This window comes from Hylobates moloch, unplaced genomic scaffold (assembly GCF_009828535.3).
Source record: "Hylobates moloch isolate HMO894 unplaced genomic scaffold, HMol_V3 SCAFFOLD_8, whole genome shotgun sequence".
Taxonomy (NCBI): Eukaryota; Metazoa; Chordata; class Mammalia; order Primates; family Hylobatidae; genus Hylobates; species Hylobates moloch.
In genome coordinates, this window is record NW_026652283.1 from 63,187,181 (window position 1) to 63,214,404 (window position 27,224).

The 27,224-nt window shown below is 43.5% G+C and overlaps 1 protein-coding gene across 2 annotated transcripts in view; it reads right to left on the reverse strand.

Moving 5' to 3' along the window:
* PRRX1 (paired related homeobox 1) overlaps positions 1–15,232 on the reverse strand; it is a 73,849-nt gene extending 58,617 nt beyond the window's left edge. The window contains exon 1 of one of the 2 annotated variants that reach the window (XM_058442828.1): positions 14,232–15,228. In XM_058442828.1, coding sequence (XP_058298811.1) covers positions 14,232–14,472 — 241 coding nt within the window. In that variant the 5' untranslated portion in view covers positions 14,473–15,228. Of the gene's footprint in view, positions 1–14,231 lie in introns of both variants that reach the window. The other variant, XM_032161014.2, reaches the window with a different exon arrangement.
* Positions 15,233–27,224: the final 11,992 nt, after the last annotated feature.

Consider the following 27,224-nt stretch of genomic DNA (forward strand, 5'->3'; position numbering starts at 1 on the left):
AAATCTTCCTAGATGAGGAAGGGCTTCATGTGCTCCAAAGAACAGAGACTCAGAGTTATCTACATCCCCAGTTAGAGATCCTCCACAATATGATAAAATATTGACAGCATTTTTAGCAAATACACACACAAACACTTTTCCATATATCAGAATGCTATTGCCAAGAGAACTGTGCTCCTAATCTTTGCCTAACACTCACTTAGCATGTTGGGGCTGACCTGCCCCTTCTCTCTTGCATAAGGCACATGTTAAGCTACCTTCCTAGACCACAAGCACACTAGCCTTGCAATAAACTTGTCAAAGTGCCTCACCCATGGTGACCAGTTTTCTCCACATGTACCACAACTGCTAGCCATGCTGATCTATTGCTCAAATATGCCAGAAAGATTTAATTGTTGATTGCTTGGCAAAAAAATGGAGTCCTGGATGTTTCATGATATAGAAGTGCCATCTGTATGTCTTCCAGGCTTATCGTATTTCAAAGGAAAATATGTATGAAAACAGGTCACATATCAAATGGAGGACAGAATGTTTATCTTACTCAACTGGTTTAGGAAATCTAAGTTGGCAAAAGAATGGCAACATTATGTATAATTATAGTTAACATGGTGAGCATTATTCATGTACAAAAAATTAAGTAAACCCACAGAAATCTCAGTGGAGTAGTAAGGTAGTCTTATGTTAGAGGCACTATATGACAGAGAGAAATTAACGTGGTTGGCCTCCAGAAATTTACTAGCTATGTCAGGTCTGGAATAAGAAACCTTAACACTTTGTGTCCCAAGCATATGTCATAGAGTCTCTATAAAATTCAGAAGCTAGAGGAAAGGGATTTGTCTTCTTCAATCACTGTAACGTCTTAAATCCCTGTAAAATCTTTAATATTGGTGCCATCCAAAAATATAAAATGATCTGTGTTATTGTTGCACGCTGAGAGAGGAAGTGTGACCTAAAGGTGATAACCATAGTCAGGAACTTCTGAGCCAAACTCCTGGCTCTTCCAGATACTCATGGTGTGCCCTTATAAGTATCGCTGAAAGTTATGAGGCATCAGTTTCTAATTGTAGATAGAAAACAAATAGACTCAATAAGTGACATGCTGTAAGAGTATGGCTTTTGGAATATGCAAATATTCCTAATTTCAATGTCACTAAATGGCCTCCAACATTGATTGGGAAGCCACAGTGGACATATATCCATGCCTGAAATAAGTCATACTAGTCAGAGATGCTGTGGGGAGAAATAATGTAAGCAAAATGCCCAGTACCCTTCTACCATTCCCACTGAAGGCACTCAAATAAATGCTTGCCCTAAAGGGCATTTATAACAATTTATAATGAAGCATTTATTTGAGTAGGGTACTAGGCATTTTGCTTACATCATTTTATTATTCCAAATAACAAACCTGTGAGATAAATATTAATGTGCCAGTTTTATAGATGAGGAAATTGAGACACAGAGATTTGTCTAAAATCAGTTGGCAAGTATTAATAACTGGTGGAACCATAATTTAACACAGAATTTTCTGAATCCAACGTAAAACACATGAAGACTCTTAACGTGTCTAAATCTAAATTTAAAATATTTCACATTTTGAGAACTTGCTGTAAATCCAACAAAATGCATTCTTGTTTTTGTATTGTTACTTGACAACTTAATTTAGAAAATTCTCCATTCACTCCCTTATAGTATGACAACTCACACACATTTAGCCCTTTATTTCTCAGATATTTTCACAAACACAATCTCTTTCTGACCTGCTGTGTTAGCATGAAGAAGCTAGGTGCAGCAGTCACATGCCAATTTTATAATGAAGAACATGAACCAGAGGAATTTAAAAAGGTCTGTGCAGCATGGCAATATGTTATGAAATGGCATGCTAGACTCTTCATTCCTAACTCAGTATGATTTCAGCAGATAATAATGCATCTAGAGGAATTTGATTGACATCAAAGATCATGGAATATAATGAAAAATAAATAAAGTGGGATCACAGCAGCTCCAAGCCACAGTTTTCCTATCTGTAAAATGAAAATAATTACATTAGCCCTATCTTATTTCTTAAAATTGGCTTTATAGAACATAGCAGCATTTGCACATGTTCTTAAAGTTTGTGAAAGTTTTATGTTTTATCCCAACTTATCTTTCATATTAAGAACTTTATTAATTCTTTATGACAAAGTAAGTCATCTAAATAAACCAGCAGTCTGAGTATATTAATTCAGCTGAAATGATTATATTTCAAGGACTATATGGATTGGATTTCCTGGCCTTCAAGGTAGCTCTGATTCTCCAAATCAAAAAGCTCAAAACAGTTCAGAAAACAGATATTCTCACCATCCAGAAAAAAAAAGAATGTCGAGGTGAAGAAAAAAAAAAAGAGAGAGGGGAGGTGTAAATTTAAATAGCAGTCCATATATTCTGAGTAAGCATGATCATACCAGGAAAAATTTCTTCCCTGAGGAAAGCTAAGAACAGACTGTAACAGTCAAATGTGCAGTGACATTATTTTCTATTTCTCTTGTCAGAAGGGATTCAGTCTTTGAAATATGTCTAGCAAAACTGCAGATTTTGGTTCCATGATTAATGAACTAAATTACATTTTATTTCTTAAATGTGTTGAGGATTCATCCTGTGGTCTTCCCCTGATCTTGAGGATTAGAGCTGTTGAACAGCACATCTGGTTATAGGCCAAGAGCTCTCTGGGTGGTTCTCTTTCTTTCCTCTCTTAGAAATAGGCAATGTGGGGGAACTTCAGAAACTTTTATTAGGCAAGTGTGGTTTTTAGTTTTCAAAAATGGTGTTTACTCTCTCTCTTCTCCCTTTCTCATGAGGAGAAAGATTAATTATTAACATATATGTAATTCATAATTTAAAATTTCTGTTCTATGGGATTTTATATCACTTGTTAATACTTTCCCTAGAAAAAATATTTGTATTCATCAGGCAAATGTTTTAATGTCCACTTGCTTGGGAACAATTTTTAAATAGGCTTCATAATAATAAAATATGTTGTTTCCCTGAAATTATCACATTTTAAAAAGCTGAGATGCTGTAGATGCTCATGTCTGGGTAAATGCACTATCTTTAATTTTTTATAATTGCTTCTTCCTCTGTCAAACCACACTCTCATGCCCTGGAAGATGTCACTATCTTGCCTATACCTCTAAAAGGTATAAAGAAATAAGTGTCATTTTCCTCCTTCTTTCTTTCCAAAAGCATGTATGAGCCTTAAGACATTTAATTTTAAAAACTCGATATTCAGGGACCAAGAGTAATAGAAAATTTCTAGTTTGCTACAAAATTTTCTCCCCACTAATTTTGTGAGCTCTTCCTTACCAAATCATGTAAAAATTGATTTTTGGAGCAGTAGTTCTCTAACTGTGGTCTAGGAACGTCCTTTAGGTATTACGCAGGCTTTTCCCATTTCAAAAGGAGACGTGCTCATATCTAGGGAAGGTTCCCAGCTAGAACAAGCAAAAAAGGAAAAGAAGCTGTTTACTCTGAAGGACTTTACTGCTGAAAATGTACCCACTGGAACTTGAGAAAGCTGGGAATTAACTGATGCCACAGCTTTCACAATCCTTGGAGAACTGTTGTTAGTGTGGTGCATGTTTGTTTAATTTTTCTGATCACAGCAAGTGGGTTAAATGCTTATGCAGTTTTTTAATTTTAGAGAAACACAGTCTTTGAAAATGGGGTTAAAAATTTTTCCACTGAGTAAAGAAAAATCAATAATGAAGAATATTAATGCCATATGATGCCAATTGTGTAAAAAGTTTAAAAGAAAATATTTTAACACCAAAATATTAATTGTGTCTAGCTCAGACTGGTGAAAAATTGGTGTCTTGATAGTCCCGTTTCAATTTTTAAATGTACAATAATGCATTTTCAAAAACAAACATGTGTTACACTTTGGTATTACTCCTATAATTTAAAAAATTACTTGCAGCTAAAGATTACAAAAACAGAGATGGGGAGGAGGGGAGAAAAAAAGGATTACAAAAACAGTAGAAGTACTCTGTACAAAAAAAAATATTTGCTTACTGCAGTGGTGTTGTACACTGCAGAATACACCTTTTCCCCAAAAGTCTCTAAATCTTAAAAAAATCTAGATAATCATAAAATATTTAGAAAACAATTGAGCACTACTTGTGGAGCCACTGATTGTTATTTCCATAGTAAGTCTTGAGAAAAGAGATTTATGTGGTCTAGAATAAAGTAGTCAGAGAAGGTTTCGCAAGGAGGTGTGATGGGAGCAGAATCTTGGAAGATAGCATGGGAAGATTTGCAAAAACGAGGCACAGAGCAAGGACACTTCACATCAGAAGTCAGAGAAGCCAAAATGAGACCAGAGCACATGAAAGGAGACTAGAGCACAAGGAGTTAGTAGCTAGCATACTAGGGAACAATAGGAAAACAGTTACAATCTGTGTGTGTGTGTGTGTCTGTGTGTGTGTGTGTGTGTGTGTGTGTGTGACAGAGAGAGAGAGAGAGAAGTATCAGGCAGGCTGCTAGAGCAGGGATGGGAAGGTAGACTATCAAGAGTGATTTTTAAAATCAAGATAAACAATTCACTTTTGATGTAAAGAATGAAAAGTGATTGTGAGTTCTAAAGAAAGAACATGACATGATTTTTTACATGTATTTGTAGAAAAATACACTAGCATTTGTCATTCGGAAATTCAACAAATATTCTTTAGGGATCTATTATATCCAGTCTTTGTCACCAACACATCAAGGACAAGTACGGATGCAGAGAGTTTCCACAGGCTAGGAGGATGGTACGGCAGTGCAGGTGAGCCAGGATAGAGATTTAAATAGTAGATGAATTCAAATTATTTTAGAAGGTAAACTTGATAGGATTTGGGGATGGATGGAACAGAATCATAAAGGAAGGAGAGTCAAGGATGAGTCTGAAGTGCCTGAGTCTTGCATCCACATGTTACCTTATAGGAAAACAGGGAAAGCTGTAGGAGGATCAGATTGGGGAAAGAAAGTTCGTTAGTTCCAGGTTTTGTTGATTTTGAAGTTGAAGCACGTTTGTGATTTTCAAATGGAAATGTCAAATAAGTGGCTGCAGATATGGATTGCAGCTCCAGTGGAGAGTCTTGAAGCTGTAAACTGGGAGTGGTTAGTATATAGATGGTTGTTAAAACGGTGGGCCTAGAAGATACCTCCTAGGCAAAAGGTACGAAACGGGAAGGGGAGTGTAAAGTGGCTAGTACTTTGGCTAGATTAGAAAGGTGTTCCACCAAGGATGGAGAGCTCATTCTCTCACTTGGTAAGCATTAACTGAACACAGGCAACAATTTAGCAACTGTCCCAGTAGTATACTACTGCTGGAATCTAGACCAGTATTTAGGGAGGCAGCACTGGTAGAAAATGGAAAGTCACAATGTACATAATTATTTAATGTTACCTCCCAGTTTGAATTAATGGTGATATGTGAAAATGCCCAGGTATAAAGGTTTACATTGAATACCTACTTCAATGGGAACTTTCAACTTCATATATTTATGAGTTAGCTGAAAATAAAATAGAATGATATTCAGTCCCCAAAACCTACATCTCCAAGAAGTCTCTAACTTGGCTATTATAAAATGAATTAGCAGAGAAGAAAAATACATAAAGATACCAGGTATATTACATATAATTGAGCTTAACAGTCCTCTTGTTTTCTGAGGATCCTAGAAAACAGCATTTAGGAGACCTCTGTGGCCTCTAGGTGTCAATTTTCTCTTCAACACAGATTTTCGGCAAACTGTTGAAGCAGAGAGAGTACCAAAAAAAGGGGAGTAGACAAGGACAGGAGCCTGGGGCACTGACTCTCACCACCCTCCTGGCCCAAACCAAATCTAACAATCCCTTTGAAGACTAACATTAAGTTTGTGTGGAAAATAACAATGGAAACTTGAGAAAATGTGGTTCTCTGTATATATCTGAAGTGCTGGCTAGGTCTAACACTTTGCCCATATTCAAGCTGATTGCACTTAGCACATCCTGGCTCAAATTTTGATTGAGTTGGGCTCCTTGGCCTTGAAGTTGTATATATGAATTCTCTTTGAAAAGATTTGGCATCCCCATATATATTTAGAGGACTGGGATCACCCATCTGTTTTTATGCTTATTTATAACTACACCACTTTCCAGCACTGTGAGGTCCTTGAAAATATAATGACATGACTGATGATGAGAAATTAAGTGAATGGGGTGAATGTTCTTATTCTCAGACAAACCTTTGTGGGAAAGCAATTTCCCTTACAGTTCTGGCCTTGTGCTCCTGTTTCTAGTGAACACTCCAGCTCAGATTATCTTGGAAAGTATGTATTAACCATCATCTATGCTATGAAGACAAAATATTCATTATTCCAGTTTGTTACTCTCACCGTTGCCTTGATTTGTTGACCCCCATTGTCAGGGAGTGGTAAGAAGTCGAAAATCCCTAAATTTACAGAAGGGGTTAAAAATTTATCCTCATCTGTCTTGTGAGCCTCTTGAAACTCTTGCCCAAAAATGGAGGATCAGTGGAGGCCAGGAGTCGGATCTGCAGATTGGAAATGGCTTTAGGTACCCAACTTGCAGGCTCACACAAGATTTGGGGCAGTTATTGTTCTTTCGTGAGGAGGAAAGATTACCCTGATCCCAGGGCCTCAAACTCTATGGTGCCAGGTTTTCCCTTCTGTCTTAACACTCCAGGCACTGTGAGGCCTTCTGTGGCAGTTTTTCAACATCTCACTAATACCAGCCACTTCTCCATTTCTCAGATCTGCCCTTCTTTCTTTAAAGACCTCAAGTACATATGCAGAAAAGTCCACACAGCTCCGTGGGGGACAAACCCTCTCCTCCGCCATGGAACCCAGGCGTCAGTCCTAGCACCCACCAATTCCATCCACGGTCATCTGGCCCCACTCCCCTCCTGCCACCCTGGAACCCCGACCACCCTCATTTGAAAGGAGGAGCGGCAGGCAGCCAATGCTCCTGCCAGCTGTCTGCATATTTCCATTAAGATGCATGTGTGTGCAGCTTATATTCCTATAGTCCCTGAAGTGTCTTCAAGCTATTATTTCCCACGTTTTGTTACTTGTGTTCAAGAGACTGTCTCTCCTGCAGGAGCCCAAAGATTTTTGAAGGCAGGATAGGTACCAGCGCCTCCTGGGAGGACCGCGCCCCCTTTCGGCGAAAGGAGGCAAGGAGGAATGCGTCTGGGCAGGCTCGCCGCTCATTTACCCCGCGGGAAGCAGCGCCTGGCGTCGGTGCAGCAGAGAGGAGAACTGCGAAGATGGGGTGGGGGTGTTTGTTTCTTTGCCGAGGCAGAGACCATACCACTATAACCAAAAATACTGTGTGCTCTGTTTTCAGCGTTAAAATTCTTCATTGAGTTAATTACTCTTCCACCCATTCCACAACCTCAAGCCCCAGTAAAGGTGAGATCCAAAAAGAGCCCCCTGTTCCGACTCCTATGTCAACTTTATTGCTGCATCCGAGTTTCCGTGTATTCTCTCTCTGCCCGTTAAGAAAGTTTCCAGTCACTTCACAGTAACTCGGTGAAAGTAAACAAAATAGGAGTAAAACTTGCCCTTGCCCTTTCTCATAACTCGGATCTTGAGGATTCAAATTAATACATGAATTTCAGATTTATCCCTTTGTAAGAGAGCTGAGCCTGGGCGGACTCAATGATGGTAAAAATAAGCCCCAAAGTTCTCGGGAATTAGAGCTTCTTCATTACGTGGCACAGCTAAGGGACTGGGACATCCAGTACCCGACGAATGTATTCTGGGCATAACTCAGACCCTTATTCCTATATCTGAGAACCGCGGGAACAGAAGAATCCCCAAGATGCTGGTTGTCCTCAGATTCCTCTAACTCACTTGTGCATCTGATTGATTTATTCTGACATGTTTTCTTTATTTTCTTTCATAAAATTTCCTTAACCAACCACCATTTGTGCCTTTATTCCCCTCCCCTACGCTAACATGGCCCTAAAATCGTCTTCCCAGATATTTTTTATCAAGAAAAGTAATCCCAAGGCAAGTGAAATATGGTATTTTTTTAGTCTTAAAGTTAAAATCGATACCCCATAATTGTCTGGATGAGTACTTCCCTGAGGCTGCCGCACTAAATTAGAAAAATGACAACGACAATCTACTAATATTTAGTCCACAGTGGAGAGGTATTACTCAAGAACATCTACACCTGAAAAACAAACCTGCCCACCCTCAACCACTGATGACTGTTTCTCTGCAATGTATCTCCTAATTTATTGATTTTAGAATAAACAGCATTTGGAGAAAAGGGGGGCATGGCAGCCATTTGCTGATATTATTATTGCTGTTTGAGACTTTGGGTTTTGAGTGTTAGCCTGCTCACCAAGCCGTTTGATTTTAAAGGAATCCAAATTCTTGTGGATACATAACGCTGACATATGCATCCTCTTTATTAATATATTGTTGTAAACGGAGTTAAAGGACACCCAAACATGGGAATGGTACTCAAAAGGCATCAAAGTAAAACACAGAATTCGACAAAGGGCGCCCAATCAGATTACAACGGTGTGCACTCACAGGCAGTTCTCTAAATGTTTGGACACGGAGAGTTGTCCCCTTATCCAAACATTGCCTGTAATTTTTTATCTGTAGCTCTAAGGAATACTTTAACGGTCCTGTTAATTAAACTTACAAAGGCTTGGATAGAGAATGCGAGCCCCCACGTTTTACTTTTTCTTTGAGAGGATACTCTGACCCCCAAAACACTTCCATCACCTGTAGAAAAATAAGCGAAATGCAATCCTTATCTCCGTCTCTACAAACACACTCCCGATTTCAAAGGGTTGTTCCTCCTATAGCTTCTTCTAAAGGGGGGAAAAATAAATCCACATTTCCAGAGCGGTTGAAAGTGGGCTTGGCCTTGGAACTGGAGGCGAGCTGGGGGTCGCAATGCAGGCACAGGCACGTACAGACCTTTGCAACAATACGGTACCTGCGGGCCCTAGTGCTTCCGCCAAGGAGGAGGGTTTTCCAGGAGTTAGGGGTCTGCGATGGTGGTGTGGTAGGCTGATGGATGGAGCGGGAAACAGTGTGTAGGAGAGGGATTGTAAAATAAACATGCCTTTTAAAATAAAAAATCAGACTGGTCTAGGGATCGTCGTGGTTGAAAATTTACAGTTGCTATTTCTTGGAAAAGGGTCCTGGCTGGGAGAGACATTCAAAGCTGGGTCGGTGGAATAGAAAGGCATCACTGCTTCTGAATGGATTTTTTTTTTTTTTTTTTTTTTTTCTTGCAGCGGGGAGCCTGAAGGTGACATCTTGTTGGTTTGGAGATGATTTATTCGCTCGTGTTGTAAAATCTAAAATGACACTCCTGGGAAAAGGAAGGAACTATAAGGACCCGTGTGACCCATTGCTGTCTGCCTGAAGCCCTGGCACTCTGACCTGAGTGCACCGAGGTTAGGTGTCTCAGCCAAAATGCAGGAGTGCACGACATCTAACGCATGGGAGAGATGCTCTGAAGCATGGGGGTGGGTATTCACTGCATTTCAGAGTTGGGGGATCTGGAGCCCCAGTGAGTACCCGAAGCCTAGGGCTTCGGACTTCACAGGCCTGTCTCCCCACACTTCAAATTCCAAATCGTCCTTCGCCCAAAAGTGGGTAGGAGTCACTGAACTGTCAATTTCCCAAAAATTCTAAGAGAAGGAGGTCACCCGGGCCCCTATCTCTGCATGTAAAATAAACCGAAATCACCACCTCTTGGCTGGCCTTGACATTCAGCTTTGGGGACTCAGTGAGGCGCTTAATCCTGTATTTCACCTCCTCTAAAGAGAAAAGTTTCCAGGCTAACCTTAAAGCTATACATTTCATTGGATCCCCTCTTCAACGAGATAATTGAAGCTCAAATTTAGACTGCCAGCACGGGCTCCAGAGTCTCAGGATGGTGCTGCATAAGAAAATTTCTGGCGCCAGGGTTGTTGCAAACGCTGAGACTAGAAGTTGATATTACTGTGATGCGAATTCCAAATTGGGAGCGCCCTAGAAAATGTTCCCGCTCTCCTGGGCGTTTCTCTGGCGAAGAGAAGTTGGCGGGGCAAGGTCCCGAGAGAGTGTGGCTGGTAGATTGGGCAAGCAATTCCTTTGCGCTGCGTTTACACCTTTCCCTTTGTGACAAATCGATTTCCCGCGTCGCTGTTTTGCATTTGCATCCCGCCGCGGCCCGGGAGCCAGATGCGCCGGGTGCACACTCAGCACCGGCTTGTGAATGTGTGCGTGTGTGCGCGCGTGTCTAATTGACTTTCCGTCTACCTTTTTACGACTACATGTGTTTCCAACAAAAGGTCTTATTAGGACAATCTGTTTTCACTAATTTAGAGGTTGGAAACGTGGAAGGCAGGCGCATTTTTAAAAAGAGTTTGCAGAAGTTCAGATTAAGAAATGACAGCGGGATGCACTGTCCTCATTGAAGTAGGTCTGCCTATTTTTATGACCTATTCCTCTTTCCTCTCCCTGATTACCCACGTTCTGCCACCACCCCCATTCACACTCCACACTCTCCCATTAGCCACTGGATCCCAAACAATGTTAAAGAACTATTTCTTTGAACACTTAATGTATTTGAGCCCAGAAGTTGAGAATTTGCTACTCTGGGAGGACTCAGTAAAAAGGGAAAGAAAGCATTCTACAGAGGGGACTGTGTAGCGAATATCAACCAAGGTGGGGGTAGGGACAGAATTGCTGATGGTGAGTCGGGTGGGGAGGGTCTAGGAGAAGCCCTCACTTTAGACAATACCTACTCCTTCTAACTATATTCGGCCCAGGTTATAGTTAGGAATTTTGCAAAATTAACAATCTAATATTGAAGGTATAAGTGGAGTTTGTTTTGCTAATTTCAGCTGAAGAGAAAATTTAGAAAGGACAAGGACTGTTTCTATATAGCTAAAAGAGCCAAAGGCTTCTTTTTAATGTTCCCCATCTCTCCGCAGGAGACAGTCGTTTCCCACTCGAGTAGACTTCCAGCGGGATACAAAGAGCGCTAGACTCCTGGTTCCATCCCTGAGTCCCTTTGGGGGTGGGGGAGAGTCTGCTCTAGCCATCCTTTCCCGAGACACTCCCCTCTTCCCTGATTCACAGTCTGAGCCTCATTGTCACTGCAGGCTGGAGGCCCAGCAGTCCTGACTTCCAAGTAGCTCACAACAGCTTTCTTGGCAACTCTTGATGGGAGCCCAAGAACTAGGGATGCGGGTTCCCCTGGACGCTTGCTACCCTAGACTCATCAGGCCCTCCCATTCTCATGCCAGCAGAGAAAAGAGAGGTTGAGAAAAGTGCTTATAAAAGCAACAAAGTATTCGTTAGAACACTACCCTCATCTCTCTAGGAAGCAAGGCATGGGGTGTGTGTGTGTGTGTGCGCGCGCACGCGTGTGTGTTTCTCGGCTACTTTCCTAGCTCCAGGTGCGTGTCACTTCGTCCCCATCACCTCGCTCTGCCTTCTGCGGCCTCCTCCGGAAGCTGTCTCTTGATCATGCTTCCGCAGAGCATCCTCTTTCTGAGCCTCAGTTTCCTTTCTGGGTCTTCTCCCCACAAGGCCTCTCTAGTCATTGTAACTCTGAGATGAGCCCGAGTATCACGTGGGCGAGTTTCTAGAGTCTTCTCCCCTTCTCCCGGGACATACAGTCCCCAACTCGGCCTGGGATGCTGAGCTTCTGAGGACGCCACGTGCTCCACAGGGCCTCTGAGACGCCAGGCTCAGGTCTCACAGGAGCCAGTCCCCTGTCCAGAGCAGCCTCCCAGCCACCGCGCGTCGCCTCCGAATCTGCTCGGGGGCGCTCCATAGCTAGCTTCCTCTGGCCAGCCCGGCTTCATACCCACTCTAAGGCCACGAGGAATCCCGAGCTCCCTTCTCGGGAGTGGCGTCCACTCAGAGCCAAACAAACAACCGGTACAATTTGCATCCCTCTTCCCCTGCAGTATCTGAGGGCCACCACGGCTGGCTTGTTCCCCAGGCTGGCCGAGGCCGCTGGCCTTGGCCCTGGTTTTCTCATCCTCCAGCCTCCTCATAGGGCAAAGCAGCATCTAGTCTCTCCTGCCCCACTCTGGTCTTCTAAGCAGAAGTTTCTTCGTGGTCCTGTTTTCTGTTGTGGGTCCAGCCTCTAGTATCCGAACAGTGGTAAACGTTGCAATTAATAAGTCGTCCTGGCAAAACAGAAACGACTGGACGTGCAGAATTGGTGAAGCTAGGGTCTACACCAAATGCTGTTCTCCCTACTTTTTTTTTTTTTTTTTTTTGAGACGGAGCCTCACTCTGTCATCCGGGCTGGAGTGCAGTGGCACGATCTCGGCTCACTGCAACCTCCGCTTCTCGGGTTTAACCGATTCTCCTGCCTCAGCCTGCTGAGTAACTGGGATTACAGGCACTTGGCACTACGTCCGGCTAATTTTTGTATTTTTAGGAGAGAGGGGTTTCACTACGTTGGTCAGGCTGGTCTCGAACTCCTGACCTCGTGATCTGCCCGCCTCGGCCTCCCAAAGTGCTAGGATTACAGGCGTGATCCACCACGCCTGGAATCTCTCTACCTTTTTCATTTTTCATTTTCCTTAGTAAAACGTTTAAAAACAATCATAGTATTTCTCGGTGCATTTTGTTAGAACTAAGAGTATCTATGCAAACACTTAAGTAAGGCTGCAGGTGCAGCCTCTCAAGCACCCAAACCCTAAACAGAACGTCTCTGTCTCTGCGCCTAGCTCTTTATGCGGAACTTGGGGACACCTGGTTCTTCATTCCTCAGAGCTGGCCACCTTTCTCTGGTGTCCAGGCCAGACTTCCTCATTCAGTTCCTGTAGCAGTCTGCTAGTGCATTGGGAGGATCGGCCCTAGGCCGCTTTTAGCTAAAAACACCCAGGGGTGCCCAGGCCGGAACTAAGGAAGCAGGGTGAAGACCAGGCGCCCTGAGCACACCAGAGGCTCTCTCTGCGGCTTGCTTTAGCGTGGCCCGCGGGGCCACCACTGTGCCCGGGCCCTGTTTCCAATTGTTTCTATGTGCAGTTTGATTTGTACGTCTATTCTTTGAGAGTCTGAAATAGGCAATATTTTGTGAAAATCATAGAATGCTGGCGGGCCCCCTGGTTCCACAATTTCCAAATTTGAAGACAAAATAGTAACCAGCAACTACTGACATAGAAAGCGACCAGCCTCATTTGAGAACTTACAGCTAAGTTCAAACTCTTGCAACCTCGAGGAGAAGAGGGACTATCTGTACATATCTGGCCACATGTCACCTGGGATGAACAGGGTGACGGGTCTGTTACAGACTTGGGGACATGGGGATACAATTGCAGTCTCTTTTTAAGGCACTAGCAAAACGAGATTTTCATGGGTCTCCAGGTTGGTCGGTGAGGATGGGGAAGGGAAACTGGACTTTTCTGGACGTTTAAAAGCCAATAGCCAGAGCTCCTCTAAGGTGACACTGGCCTCCGCACTGAAGCCCGCGCCTCCCGGATGCAGCTCGCCTGTGCGGGATCGTGCGGGGCTGGATTTCAGGTTTCACCCGTAAAGGACATTCCCTTTGCTTGGCCTGAGTTTTCCCGAGTCAGCCGGGCTTTTGACTCTGCCAGTCTCAAACCCATTTGCGGTAGAGGCAACAGCAGGGGGCAGAGGGCGGCTCCAGCGTCTCGGGCCGGGCGTTCTCTCGCGGCCTCCCGGTCGCGCCTGGCCTTACGGTGCCCGCGTGGAGTGTGCAGCCTGAGCAGCGCCAAGTCCTGCTCCCTGTGCCTGGTGCCCTCCCTCAAGCCGTCATACGCTGCCCGAGAGAAGCCCTTCCAACCCGACTCAGCATCTTTAACCCGCTGCTTTCCCAAACAGCGCTGGCTCTCTGAGTCTGCACCCCGCTAAGACCTTTTCCCAGCCCAGCCCCGCCGCCCCGCGTGCGGGATGAACCGAGCCGGTGCCTGGCCGAAGTAAAGAGAGTCCGCCGCGGACAGAGTCCCTGCCTGAGACCGCAGGGCCTCGGAGTGTCCCCGGACCTTGGAGCCTCTCTCCAGAGTCCTCCTTGGCTATGCCCTCGGCCGAGACCCGCTTTTCTCATCTGGTTTCCCCTGTGACTGGCCCTTCCTTTGAAGTCTGCCACCACTTCTCCTGGTCCCAAGACCTTGTCTTTCTGGCCCCGGACGGGCTCTAGCTGCCCTACACCGGTCCCCGCCCTCTGTCCCGGGCACACACCCCCGTGGGCATGCGCCCCTCACTCACTGTCCTGCTGCGGGGTGTCGCTGCCGCTGGTGAGTCCCGGCGACTCCAGCAGGCTCCGGCCAGCCTCGCCCACGTTCTCGTCCGCCTGTGCCGCCACCATGTCCCCGGCTTCCTCCAGGTCTAGCAGGTGACTAACGGAGAAGTTCTTTTTCGCCTGCAGGGTGTCGAGGTTGCCCGGGCTGTCCAAGCGGCCGCCCAGCGCCGGTTGCCGCTCCAGAACGTGCCCGTAGCTGGAGGTCATGGTCTCCCCCACCGATCCCACCCACCCCCCTCTTCCCGCTCGAATCAACACCAAACGCTGTGGGCGCGAGGGGGGAGAGGAGCCGAGTGGGAAAGAAAGAGGGGGGTAGTGGAGAGAGAGAGAGAGAGACAGAGAGAGAGAGAGAGGAAGAGGGAGGGAAGGAGAGGAAGGCCAAAGAAAAAAAAAAGTGGAAAAGAGGGCGGGGGACCCCCTTCTGTAGAGCAGAGCGTTCTGCACCAGCCGCCTTCCGCAGCCTTGGTTGCTTTCCTGAGGCCAAATCCGGCGCGGTCCAAAGAGATAATCCACACTAAAATACAATATTAAAAAGTCACCCTATGTTCAAGTCAGGAGAAAAAAAATCCCTTCCAACTCTCCAAAAGTGTCCACACACACAGACTAAAAATAATAATAAGGGGGAGAGAGGAAAGCGGAGGCCAGCAGGGCGGGGGAGTTAGGCAAACAGAAGAAGAGAGAAGAAGGGGTGGGAGAGAAGAATCAAAGTGAATGGTTTTTTTAAAGGTTAAAAAAGTTATTCCCAGGCAAGAGTTCAAGCACCAACAGAAGAAGGCTTGTTCCAGCTTTAAAACATCTTCAAGAAAACGTGTTCCCCCCTCTCTGCACTCCTGTGGATTCTCAGGAGTGACTAAAGTTTCAGGAGGAGAGGGTGATGTCTTGCAGATGTATTAGAGAGCAGGATTCTCACTTTACTTTTTGTAAAGAGTAAAAAAAAAAAAAAATTAAGAATTAAAAAAAAAAAGGCTTCAAGAGTCCGACGGAGGGTGCTGGTGGGTTCCCCCCTTTCCCTTCTCTCTCTCCCCCTCTTCTTGCTGGGCTCCTTTTTCCTTCTCAGTTGGATCAAGAAGCACTCTGGCACTTCAAAAGGCACAAACTGGCATGCAGAGGAGGCTTTGTAGGGAATACAAGAAAATTGGAGACCCCTGGGAGGGCAGATCTCTACTTAATAGGAGCCTGTAATTACGTGGCAAAGCCTTTGTGCCGTGCCTGACGTTTCACAGACCCCCTTTCTCCATCACAATCTCCTTCTTCCTTCTTTCCCTGGGACCAAAAAACAGTCTGATTAAGAAAACCCCCTTTGCCAACATCAGAGTTAGAGAGAAAGGGAGAGGGAGGGAGCAAGAGAGAGGGAGGGAGAGAGGGAGGGAGGGAGGAAGGGAGAGAGAGAGAGAGAACGAGAGAAGAGAAATGAGAGCGGGAAGAGAGCAAGAGAGCCCCTTCGGATTTCTAAAGGTCTAATTATCATTCCCCTGCAATAATATCACGGGGAGAAAAGACAAACTGAAACTCACAGTCACTTCAAACGTGCTGATTATTTTGCTTCGGCATTAACTCCTCCAGATTTGTTTAAGATCCTGTTGGAAAATCTCATTTGCATGTTTTGATAACAGCTGTGGGGAAATTTGGAAAAAATCCACCACCATCACAATCAAATTTTCTTCTCCTTCTGCCTTCCCCCCGCCACCCACCAAAAAAAAAAACAACATTTTCTGCTGTTCTAACAGTTTTGGGCGGAGTACAGGGAGAAAGTAAGCATATTAAGGCTATTTTTGGTTCCGTGGAGGGAGCCTATTAAATAATGTAATAAAAATAACAAGAGGGATGATAATGGGAAGCTCTCTCACGCCTCTCGCAAGGACTAAAGGCAGGTTGGGGAGATCTAGAGGGCACCGAGTTTATTTGAGGCTTTCCCCGCCATTAGGAATACCAGGGCTAGGGCAATGAGAAAAGTACGTGTTTATTAAACTGGAGGAAAGGACTCCAAAAATATATTATAATCTTTCTCCCTACCCCCGCCAATTTTGTAACTTCTATGGTACGGCCAAGGTTGCTTCCCCAGGCGAGGACGCTAAACCCAGAGGGTCCCACTGCCCAGATTCCTTGGAGCAGGCAGGAGCACTCCCAGAGACAAGAGTTGAGGAGGCTTCCGTGCGGTTCTGCGTCCAGCCTGGCTGTGGCGGCGGGAGGACAGAGAGGGGCGGAGGAACCCCCATCTAAGTCTACGGATAATCCTCTGTCGTCCGTCTGCGGAGCCCTAACTTGACAGAAGACAGAGGTGCTGAGCAGTTTTTTCATGACCTGTTGGAATGTGGTAACAGCTTTAACAGTCTCATTAGAAATGAGTTACTATATGACGACTAAGTAAAATATTAAGTGCTTATTTGTGGCGTTTTATGTTCTTTAAACGCGCGCGCACACACACACACACGCATCCGTACTCCCGCACTCCCTTGATTGCTAGACTTTTTTTTTCGTCCTATAGCCAAGAGGCTCGATTGGAGAGAAAGAAGGGTATGAGTGTGTGTAAATGGTTTCTGGGCTCCAAACGGCCATGGTTAGCCCAGAACTTCCAGCCCTGATCTGGGAAAAGAACATTTGATGCCATCAAAGGGCTGCAGATTGAAACCAGATGTGCTCGCCTCGGTTCTTTCCATGCATTTAATTAAGGAGCTGGGATGGAGGAGACTTTTTCATCATTAGTCCACCCACTCCCCCTCCTCTCCGCAGTCTTTCGCCCTTCCCCCACTCTCCCCGCCCCCACCCCCATCCCTTGGCCGCTCGAACCCCCGACCGGGAGCCCAGAGCCCTGCCGGCGCCTCACTGTGCGCCGCGCACGTCGCTCGATCTCCCCAGCGGTACCGGCTCTAAGCAGTAAACATCTGTGCGCTTCTGAGCCAGGGCGAACGGGACGCGCGTGGGGGGTGGGCGTGCACGCGGGTGGGCCAGCGCAGAGTGGGAGCTTGTGGGTGCCTTCCGTCGGGATTTCCAACTCAGCTGCCTCCGAGAGCCTAAGCTGAGCGCCGCACGTGCTCGTGCCATCTGCTGTACTGGACGCAATCTAATAGCGCAGAGAGGTTTCCACCCGGCATCCAGTTTGATGTGGGCCGTTTTTCCCTTCCCAGCGGTTTGTCCTTGGAGCGGATCAGTCTCCCCAAAACCTCCCTAGAAATAGAGCAGCTCCTCGCCTCTCCCTCCTTTCGCATTCTCCATCCTCATTTACACAGTTGCGTTTTAACGTTGCTGTTTTTCCCCTACACAGACCAAATTGCCGGTCGTGACAAAGGTGTGGGTAAGGGCTGGGGACTTTTGGCATCCCCAAGACACGATGTTCCCCCTAAAGATCTAGCGTCCTCAGTCATTTAGGGGGTCAGCGTCCTTAGATCGCCCTTTCGAGGAAATTGCCTTATCCGGGTGAATGGTCAATATGGTTGGGGAGCAAGGAATAGCCACAAGCAAGAGAGTTTATAGATGGGCATCCGGAGGCCTACGCAGTCCTCTCCGCTGATACTCGGACGCATTCTCTAGAGGGACCGGGAGCTTCTTGAAAATCACCCACTTGTCATTCGTGTTAATATCAACAAATACCACCAATACCAACCAGGATGCTAACGGTTTCAAGAAAAACACCACACACATTTACTAATTTATGGACTATATATAAAATATTATATAATATACATAACGTATAATATGAATTTCTATGTGCAATATTTTCCCCAAATGTCTTTCGGACTGATGGCTCAAATACCCGCCAATGAGCTGGGCTTGTCAGACCTGTGCAGCACCGCTCCTGCAGCTCCAGAAGCGCAAGGTCGGGGAGCCCACCTCTAGAAAAGGAGGTGGCCTTTGAAGAGTGAGGAACAGAGAGTGTCTTTGAGTCCTCGGAGCTGGAACTCGGGAGCAGAGTCCCAGGGTATTCAGGAAAAGGGAAGAGCGGCGTCGGGGACTTAGTCGCCGTCCCCGGGGGGCTCGAGGCAAGCAGCAGGGCCCTCTCCCGCCGTTCCGCAGTGCTTTTCTCAGAATTCCGCGGAGGTCACCAGAGCGCGAAGGCTTGAGGAACTCTTCACCACTCGGGAGAGGCTGCTCTTTCCCAAGATATCCCGTAGGCCTCAGCTGCAGGGACCAAGCCCTGGATTCCTCTAGACCCGTCATCACCGCAGGGAGTTGCGAGGCAGGGTGGGCTGCGGGACGCGTTGGGACAGTCCCCTAGGAAGCAAATCACAAAAGCAAACACCCTGCAGAACTGATCCCCCCCCCCCCCCCCCCCCCCGGCTTTTCTTGCTTGTTTAAGTCTTTGTGGGTTTTTTCTTTTCCTTTTTTTCTATTAGCAATTACAAGTGTATTGGACCCACACTCTGATTATGTTTACACACATTTGTAATTTGTTGAGAGTCTGGACTGCAATTTTAAAATATCGGGATAACGCTTCAGGGAAATTCAAGACAGAGCTGATAATGCGTTCACCTCATAAACGACAAAAGGCGTGCTTGAGCTGGAGAAGGCGCTCCCGAAACCCTCCAAGCCAGAGGTGATGCTCTCCCCAAGGCACCCATAGGCAAGCCCGGGAGCTCCTTTCCAGAGCGCCATAGGTCGCTGCTCCTAGCCTCTCCTTGACCTCCAGGCTGCAGGTCCTGCTGGCAAGAGGGGTGGACCAAGGGGGAAACTGATGGACCAAAGTTCTCTGGGCTTGGCTCACGTTGTAGGAACCAGGAGGGCCAAGCACCCTGAGAATTCGAACGACCATCTGGCAGAAAGATGTCAGGAGAGGAGACTTGAGGAAGCTTTGGCGGATAGCACATACTCATCTCCCAAGCAGGCGGCAGGCCCCAGAGAATAGCCTGCTGTTGCCCTTGCCCCTGTAGTTCCTTAATCACTACTTTGCTTTCCCCATGTGACTTTTGGGGGTGGGAGAGAGAGCTGGAAAAAGAGAATTTCTAACTCAAAATCTCTGAACATGTGTAGGCCTTTCTTTGTCTTTAGCTTTGACTTCCATCCATCAATTATTATTTTTTGAAGTTTGAAGCCCTGCATGACGTAACTAACCAGAAACTTCTCCCTTATGACCCTTCCAGCATCTGAGACCCACTTTCCAACCATTCCTTCTGCCCTACCTCCTTTACAATAACTCCTGTTTTTGAATTCCTCCCTATGTAAGTGGGAGCGAAGCTAGATCTAGCAAGGGAACTTGCCAATAGATCAGACCAAGGTAGGAGAGAGGTTTGGTTCCCAGCCATGTGCCTTTGGGTGGTCCTGTTAATAGTCAGGTTTGGTACTGATTACTGTCTAGGGTTCCCCTGGCACTGAAAGTTGGCAGAACTCTGCCTTATCTGGCTAGCAGAATGTCTCCCACCCTAAGCAATTTCCTCTCTGAGGTGGAAACCAGGGGTTGCACTCCCTGACATGTTAATAAACTAACATGATAATTAGGTGACAGGTCACAGGTTCCATGACACATAAAGAAGACAACACCACTCTCAGGCAAATAACATGCTGTGGGAATGAAAATGCTTTCCTTCTCATGGTTGACAATCTAGGACGTATTCATTAGCAATGATACAGGGGAAAAGACAAATGCAAAATGGATTCTGCAGGGTTCCCATATTTTAATGTTTTTAGGAGCCTTTATGTCAGGCTTGAAAGGAACTCTCTTTTATCCTTCCAATTCTGATTCTTGTAATAATAAGTGTTATTTCAGGAGCATTTCTCCTATGCTCTATTCTTTATCCAATAGCCCCATTGAATTATTTTGAAATTTTATAATAATCAAAGGAAGTCAGACTAAAAATACATTTCCAAGTAATGAGCTGGTAATTGATCTACTCTGTTATAGGCTGGGAAGCCCAATATATTCAGGTGGGACCTAGAATAGTTTCATTAAGCCCATCTGCTCCTCAAATCACTGGCTGGACACTGACTTTGCATATATGACTGAGGCAGCTTTAGCTAAAGACATCAGTGACCTGCACATTTACAAATGCAGTAAGTATTCCTCAGGCCTTATTTTGCTAAATGCTTCTGCTATAATTGATAGTGTTGAGCATCCTTTTTTTTTTTTTTTGAGTATTTTTCTCTTGGCCCCCTATTTCTCTGGCCACTTATTTTGGTTTTCATAGTGTATTCCTTTTTCTCTGCTCACTCCTTAAATATTTATATTCTCCAGAATTCTGGTCTTCATTTTACTGTCTTTCAAAATAAATAGGTTGTTCTTAGAAGATATCATACTTTTTATGGGTTATGTCTTGGTCTGTTTTATGTTGCTATAAAAGAATATCTGATTGGGAGGCCGAGGCGGGCAGATCACAAGGTCAGGAGATCGAGACCATCCTGGCTAACATGGTGAAACCCTGTCTCTACTAAAAATACAAAAAATTAGCCAGACGTGGTGGCGGACGTCTGTAGTCCCAGCTACTTGGGAGGCTGAGGCAGGAGAAAGGCGTGAACCCAAGAGGCAAGAGCTTGCAGTGAGCCGCGATCTTGCCAATGCACTCCAGCCTGGGCAACAGAGTGAGACTCTGTCTCAAAAAAAAAAAGAATACCTGAGACTGGGTCATTTATAAAGAAAAGAGGTTTGTTTAGCTCAAGGTTCTGCAGGCTGAGAAGTTCAAGGATAAGTTCAAGTTCAAGTCCTGGCTTCTGGTGTGACCTATTCTGCTGCATCACAATATGGCAGAGAGGGTAAAAGGGGAAGTGGACATGTGTGAAGAGAGGGAAACCTTAGGGGCATCCCAGCTTATAATAACCCGCTCTCATGAGAATCCATTCTCCTGAGAACTAATTCCCTCTTGTGAGAACAAGAATGTATTTATTAATGCTAGAACAGCACTGAGCCATTCATGAGGGATCCACTGCCATAACCCAAACACCCCCACTAGGCACCACCGCCAACTCGCCCTCACTAGGGATCAAATTTCAACATGAGCTTTGGTGGTAACAAACAAACCATATCCAAACCATAGCAGTTAACTACCACCTGTTTGTCAATGAGTCCAAAATGTAAACCTTAAGCTTGTCCACCTACTTACTGTCATCTTGTGCAAACTGAGCAACTTACCACTCCAAGCCTCAGCTTACTCATCTCTCAAATAATGCTAATTATGGCACCTACCATATATATTTGTGAAAATTAAATAAGAATGCAGGCCATCAATTTATCACAGTGCTTAGCATATAGTAAGCTCTGAAGAAAAAAAAGATAGCTATCTCCTTGCTGGATCTGCACATTTATTGAAGAAACATAAACTTAAACTCTTGCCCCAGTAGTAAACCTAGAAATTATCTCAAATTCCTTCCTCTTTGATACCACCTCCAGGTCTGCCTATATTATCTAGCTGGCATCAATCCTGATGCAAAATAGCCAATAAATCTTTGTGGAATTGGAACTGAAAATAAAGTGATACTGGAGGAGGTGAATAGGCAACACTATATGTGAATATGTATGTATTATATTTATAGTGTGTTCATATTATATAAACATAACAACAGTTAGTAGTCCAGGTGTCTTGCCAGATACTCTCAGGAAATATGAGTATGCAGGTACCAGACCTTCTCTGTCTTGAGGAACCCAAATCTTACTCACTAGGCTGATTCAGATGTACCACAAATGGCTATTGAGAGGATTAAGAAAGATAATAAAGGAAAAATGCCTTATCATAATCAATACTCAACAAATGTTTGTTCCCTTCCTCCACTCTTTACCTTATGCTCAGATTCTTCTGGGCTTCACAGGATAATAGGAGGCTTAATTCTTGCTATCTTCCTATTTTAGAAAAATCCTTTAAGGATGGGCATATGCATGTAACTTAGATGCTTAAAAATGGGAATGGCTCTAGGCAAGCAGCAGCACACAGAGCTGTAAGAGAAACCAATGCCAACCCTCATTCCTTTGCAGGAAGAATTCATGCCTAGTAGTTTTTTTGTGTGTCTCACTCTGAGAATTTGAGAACCTGCATATTCACCAGATTATTGGCCCTGAATAAGACATCTAAACTGAGATCCCAGACTAGGTTGGTGCCTCTACAAGCTCTTCAACTTTTGGGCCCTGAAGCTCTGTTTCCAGGCCAAGCAGACGTGAGATGGAATCTAACAGTACAAATACAAAATTCTCTGGACCTGGGTAAGTTAGGCTGATTTGAAATGCATACGGTCCTTCAGCTGACTTTGGTGCTTATTTATAGCATACCTGGTGGGTGTGCCACTTTAGATAACCTTCCTTGGCTTGCTGCTCCCATAAATCTGGAACCAAGTATAGCCCACTTCTCTACCTGCTTTCCTCCCCTTCTATAAATCTCTAAATTTCTGAACTTGTCTCCCTCTTTTCTCCCAGATCTCCACTTTTCCTATAATGCTAGCTCACAGGTAAACATCCAAGCTGGTCACAACTTCTTTTGTCCCTTTATACCTGTTAGGTTAGGTATATATTTTACCCTAATTTTTCTTGTTTTTATCTTGCTAGAGACACCTGGATCTGCCTTATTTCAAGTTTTTCTCCACAGTAATCTCACAAAATTTTGGAGACTTTTTTATTCTTTCCAGCCTCAAAGTGATGCTTTGAGATAATGTGTATGTGAGGAACTCAGTGTAAAAGGTATGACTGTATATAGGACCAGTTACATTTCTCATTACCTCCAGTTGTCATTCTTTCCTGACATTCTTTTCTTGCCTTTATCACTACAGAAAAGAAGTAAGGATTTATATAGTGGAAATAAGAAAACTAACTTTTATTAAAAAATCTAAAATAACGTGTTATATCAGCACTTTGCAGATCACAAACCTATTATTTCCACATTTTGTTAAGTCACCATTCACCTCTTTATACAATACATACCTTTGTCTTTCATGAACCTGGTACCCAGCTCTGCATTTAAAGCACCAAAACTACCTATCTCCGAAATACATACTGGAAAACAAAAACAAAAACCCTTCCTTTCGCTACTTACCCTTTTATTCTTTCTTCTTTCCTGATTTGTTCTTTTGAGCATCATCTGCTCCTTTAAGCCAAAAGTCAGAATTATTTCCTTCAAAACATGAAAAGAGATTTAGTGACCTCTCTAATACTCATTACTATTTTGTGTCTCAGTCTCCATTAAAAACTATTACACAGGATCAAAGATATCAACATTTATCTTCTATTTTGGACCAAATGACATAAAGTAGTAGTTCACCATTAATCTTTAACCATTACCAGACACTGTATTACATCCTACTTTGTCCCTAATGTGGTGTAAAGACTAGAGGCTTTAGAGGCTTTGAAAGTTTATTCTTTGCTTCTACCTCTTTAAAGAAATTTTGAGCAAGTAACTTAGTTCCTCTGAGTCTCACACTTTGAGTCTCAGAAGCTCAAAGTACATCTGAAAAAAAAGTAAGGCAGGGAGCAGTGGCTCATGCCTGTAATCCCAGCACTTTAGGAGACTGAGGGGGGTGGATCACGAGGTCACGAGATCAAGACCATCCTGGCTAACACAGTGAAACCCCGTCTCTACTAAAAATACAAAAAATTAGCCAGGCGTGGTGGCGGGCGCCTGTAGTCCCAGCTACTCGGGAGGCTGAGGCAGGAGAATGGCGTGAACCCGGGAGGCAGAGTTTGCCGTGAGCTGAGATTGTGCCACTGCACTCCAGCCTGTGTGACAGAGCCAGACTCTATCTCAAAAAAAAAAAAGTAAGATAGTAAGTAAGACCTAACATAGTGCCTGGTAAGTAATAAATACTCACTAAAAGTTAGTTCAGAAATTCTTTTGGCAATGATGTAGTAGCTTATCGCAGAAGAGTAGTGCTCCCTGCAAAAGCAACTTAAGAACCTAAAAATATTTATATCTTCCTCACTTCAAATATCAGACACCTGCCAAGGCGATCAAGACTTGAGAAACCGTATATTCCAGACAAGGATGCTCTGAGGTAAGTCAGACTTGTTTTATTCCATTTTTATCCTTGGGTTATCGGCAGCACTTTGGAATAAAACAAGAGACTGAAAAAAGAGATAGTATTTGTTTAAAAAAAGGAGAACGGTAGAGATTTATGCAATTGTATGGCCATGGAGGAAAAGAAATTGGAGTTTGGTATTGATGAGATTTTATAGAGAAGGGAGGCTGAGACAAATGAGACCAACATTCACATCAGTTTTCCCCTACAAGATATTAGCCAATTAAGCTGCACAGGCAAAAGGCTAAGAAGAAGAACATAATGTGAATAATGGCAAATCAGAGATTTTTGCAACTTGACAATACTAAGGAGACCAATACTGAAGTTCATGTCAAGGAGAAGAATCCATAAGAAACACTCCAGGCTCTCTGTTAGAAGTCCTGGAAAGCTACACCCTATGAATGCAAAAAAATTGCATGTAGACTGAGCCTTACAAAGACTGAATTTAGTCCCAGATTGGATTGAGCTAACCTGTCTCTCTGTTGCCTTTCAAGATAGGTTGAATCCTCTCTGGAGGAATATAGCATGAGTCATTTTTTTTTTTTTGAGACAAAGTCTTGCTCTGTCTCCCAGGCTGGAGTGCAGTGGTGCAATCTCGGCTCACTGCAACCTCCGCCTCCCAAGTTCAAGTGATTCTCCTGTTTCAGCCTCCCAAGTAGCTGGGATTACAGGTGCCTGCCACCACACCTGGCTAATTTTCATATTGTTAGTAGAGATGGGATTTCACTCTGTTGGCAAGGCTGGTCTTGAACTCCTGACCTAAAGTGATCCACCCACCTCAGCCTCCCAAAGTGCTGGGATTACAGGTGTGAGCCACCACATCTGGCCTAGAATCATTTTAATGTTTATACAAAATGTCCAACATTTGATAAAAATAACAAAAAAAGGCACCAAAAAATCTAGTGTATTAAAAAATTAGTCCGGGAGAGACAATACACAACAGAAAAAGATGGCCCAGATATTGGAGGTAGCAGACATGGACTAAAAAATAACTAATTAACATAATCAAAGTAATAAATGATAAAATGAGAATTTCATCAGAAAACATGCAACTATAAGAATCAAATGAAATTTCTAGAACTAAAAAATGCAAAAACTGAACTTAAGAACTCAAGAGATGAGTTTATCAGGATATGTGACACAGCTCAAGAGGGAATTAGTGAGCTGGAAAATAAATAGGTCAGAAGAAAAGACTGAAGCAGAGAGCAAAAATAATGAGAAGTATAGAAAAAAACAAGAGATATATATGATAAGATATAGATGTATGGATAATATCTAACATCCATGTAGTTGAATTTCAGAAGAAGAATAAAGAGAGGATGGGGGAAATTTAAATAAATTGGGTTTGATTAAAATTTATCCAAAGTTGATGGAAGACATCAAGTTACTGATTCAAGAAGCTCGTTAAACAAGATGAATAAATACAAATAAAAGAAAATGATACCTACATACATCATAATAAGACTGGTGAGATACAAACAAAACACAAACAACAAAAAGGAAAATTTTTAAAGGGCCAGAGAAATAAAGATATTTTGGCCCCAAAGTAGCAAAAGCAAGACTTTAGGCTGACTGCTCAACAGAAACAATGAAAGCGAGAGACAATGGGATGACATTTTTTAAGTACTGGAAACAAATAACTGCCCTCCTTAAGTTCTATGCCTAGTGAAAGTATCTTTGTTAAAACAAAATGAAGATAGTTTCAGACAAAGTAAAACTTGAGATAATTTGCTGCCAGCAAACTCACACTAAACACAGTTCCTAAATGATTTTACCTAGAAACATAGAAATTCAAGAAGAAATGAAGTGCAAAATAAATGGCAAATATGTCAGTAAGTCTGAGTGAATATTGACTGTAAAAATAATACTAACAATAATGTCTTATGGTCTAAATACACTAATTAAAAGACAAGAAACATCATGCTGCTACAGATTGCTACAAGAGCTACTCTTCAAATATAAAGAAAAAGAGAAGTTAAAAGCAAAAGGATGAGAAGAACATTTTGTGAAAAGATCAGCAAAACAAAGAATATGAGTACCAGAAAAGATAAGCTTAAAAGGAAGAAACAATTTTAGACATGAAAAAGGACGTTTAATAACAACAAATAAAGTGAATGTTATAGGAAAACATTACAATTAAACTTTGTATGCATCTGTTAGTGTGGCTTCCAAAAATAAATATTAAAAATTAGATGAACCAAGAGGAGAAATATACAAAACCATAATTATAGAGAATATTTAATATATCTTTCTCCATAACATAAAAAAACCAAAAAAAATTATTAAAAAGAAGGGAGGTCTGAAAAATACTTGGCCTAGTTGACACATATGGAACACTGAAGCCAACTATGATGAACTATGTATATTTTTTCCAAGTGCATATATAACATTGACCAAAATGTTAATGACTATATGCACTGTGGTTTGAATGTTTGTCTCTTTCAAAACTCATATGGAAACTCAGTCTCCAGTGTAATAGTATTAAGAGATGAGAACTTTAAAATGTGATGGGGCCTTTAAAAGGGTTATGAGGGCTCTGTCCTCATCAATGGATTAATAGGTTTGCAGGAGTGGGTTAATTATCATGAGAGTGGGTCTGTTATTAAAGCCAGTTTGGCTGTCTCTAATAAGCTCCCTTGCCATGTGATGCCACCTTGGGGGCTCTAAAGAAAGTCTCCACCAGTAATAGGGCTCTCGCCAGATGCGGCTCCAAGACCTTGGACTTCTCAGTCACCAGAACTGTGAAAAATAAATTTATTTTCGTTATAAATTACCCAATCCCAGGTATTCAGTTGTAGCAACAGAAAACGGACTAAGGCAGAAAAATATATGCAGAGCCATTAAATGTCTCCAAATTATTCGAGGCATTGAAACTAGTCAATTAAATGCTCAAGCTAGAACTCAAGTGTAAAATAAAGACATAATCAGAAGAGATAACCAGAAGATTCCAGTATGCTTGGAAATTAAGCTATTTTATTCGATAAACTATTTATCAAAGAAGAAATTTAAATGGAAGCTAGAAACATTTTGGACTACACAAT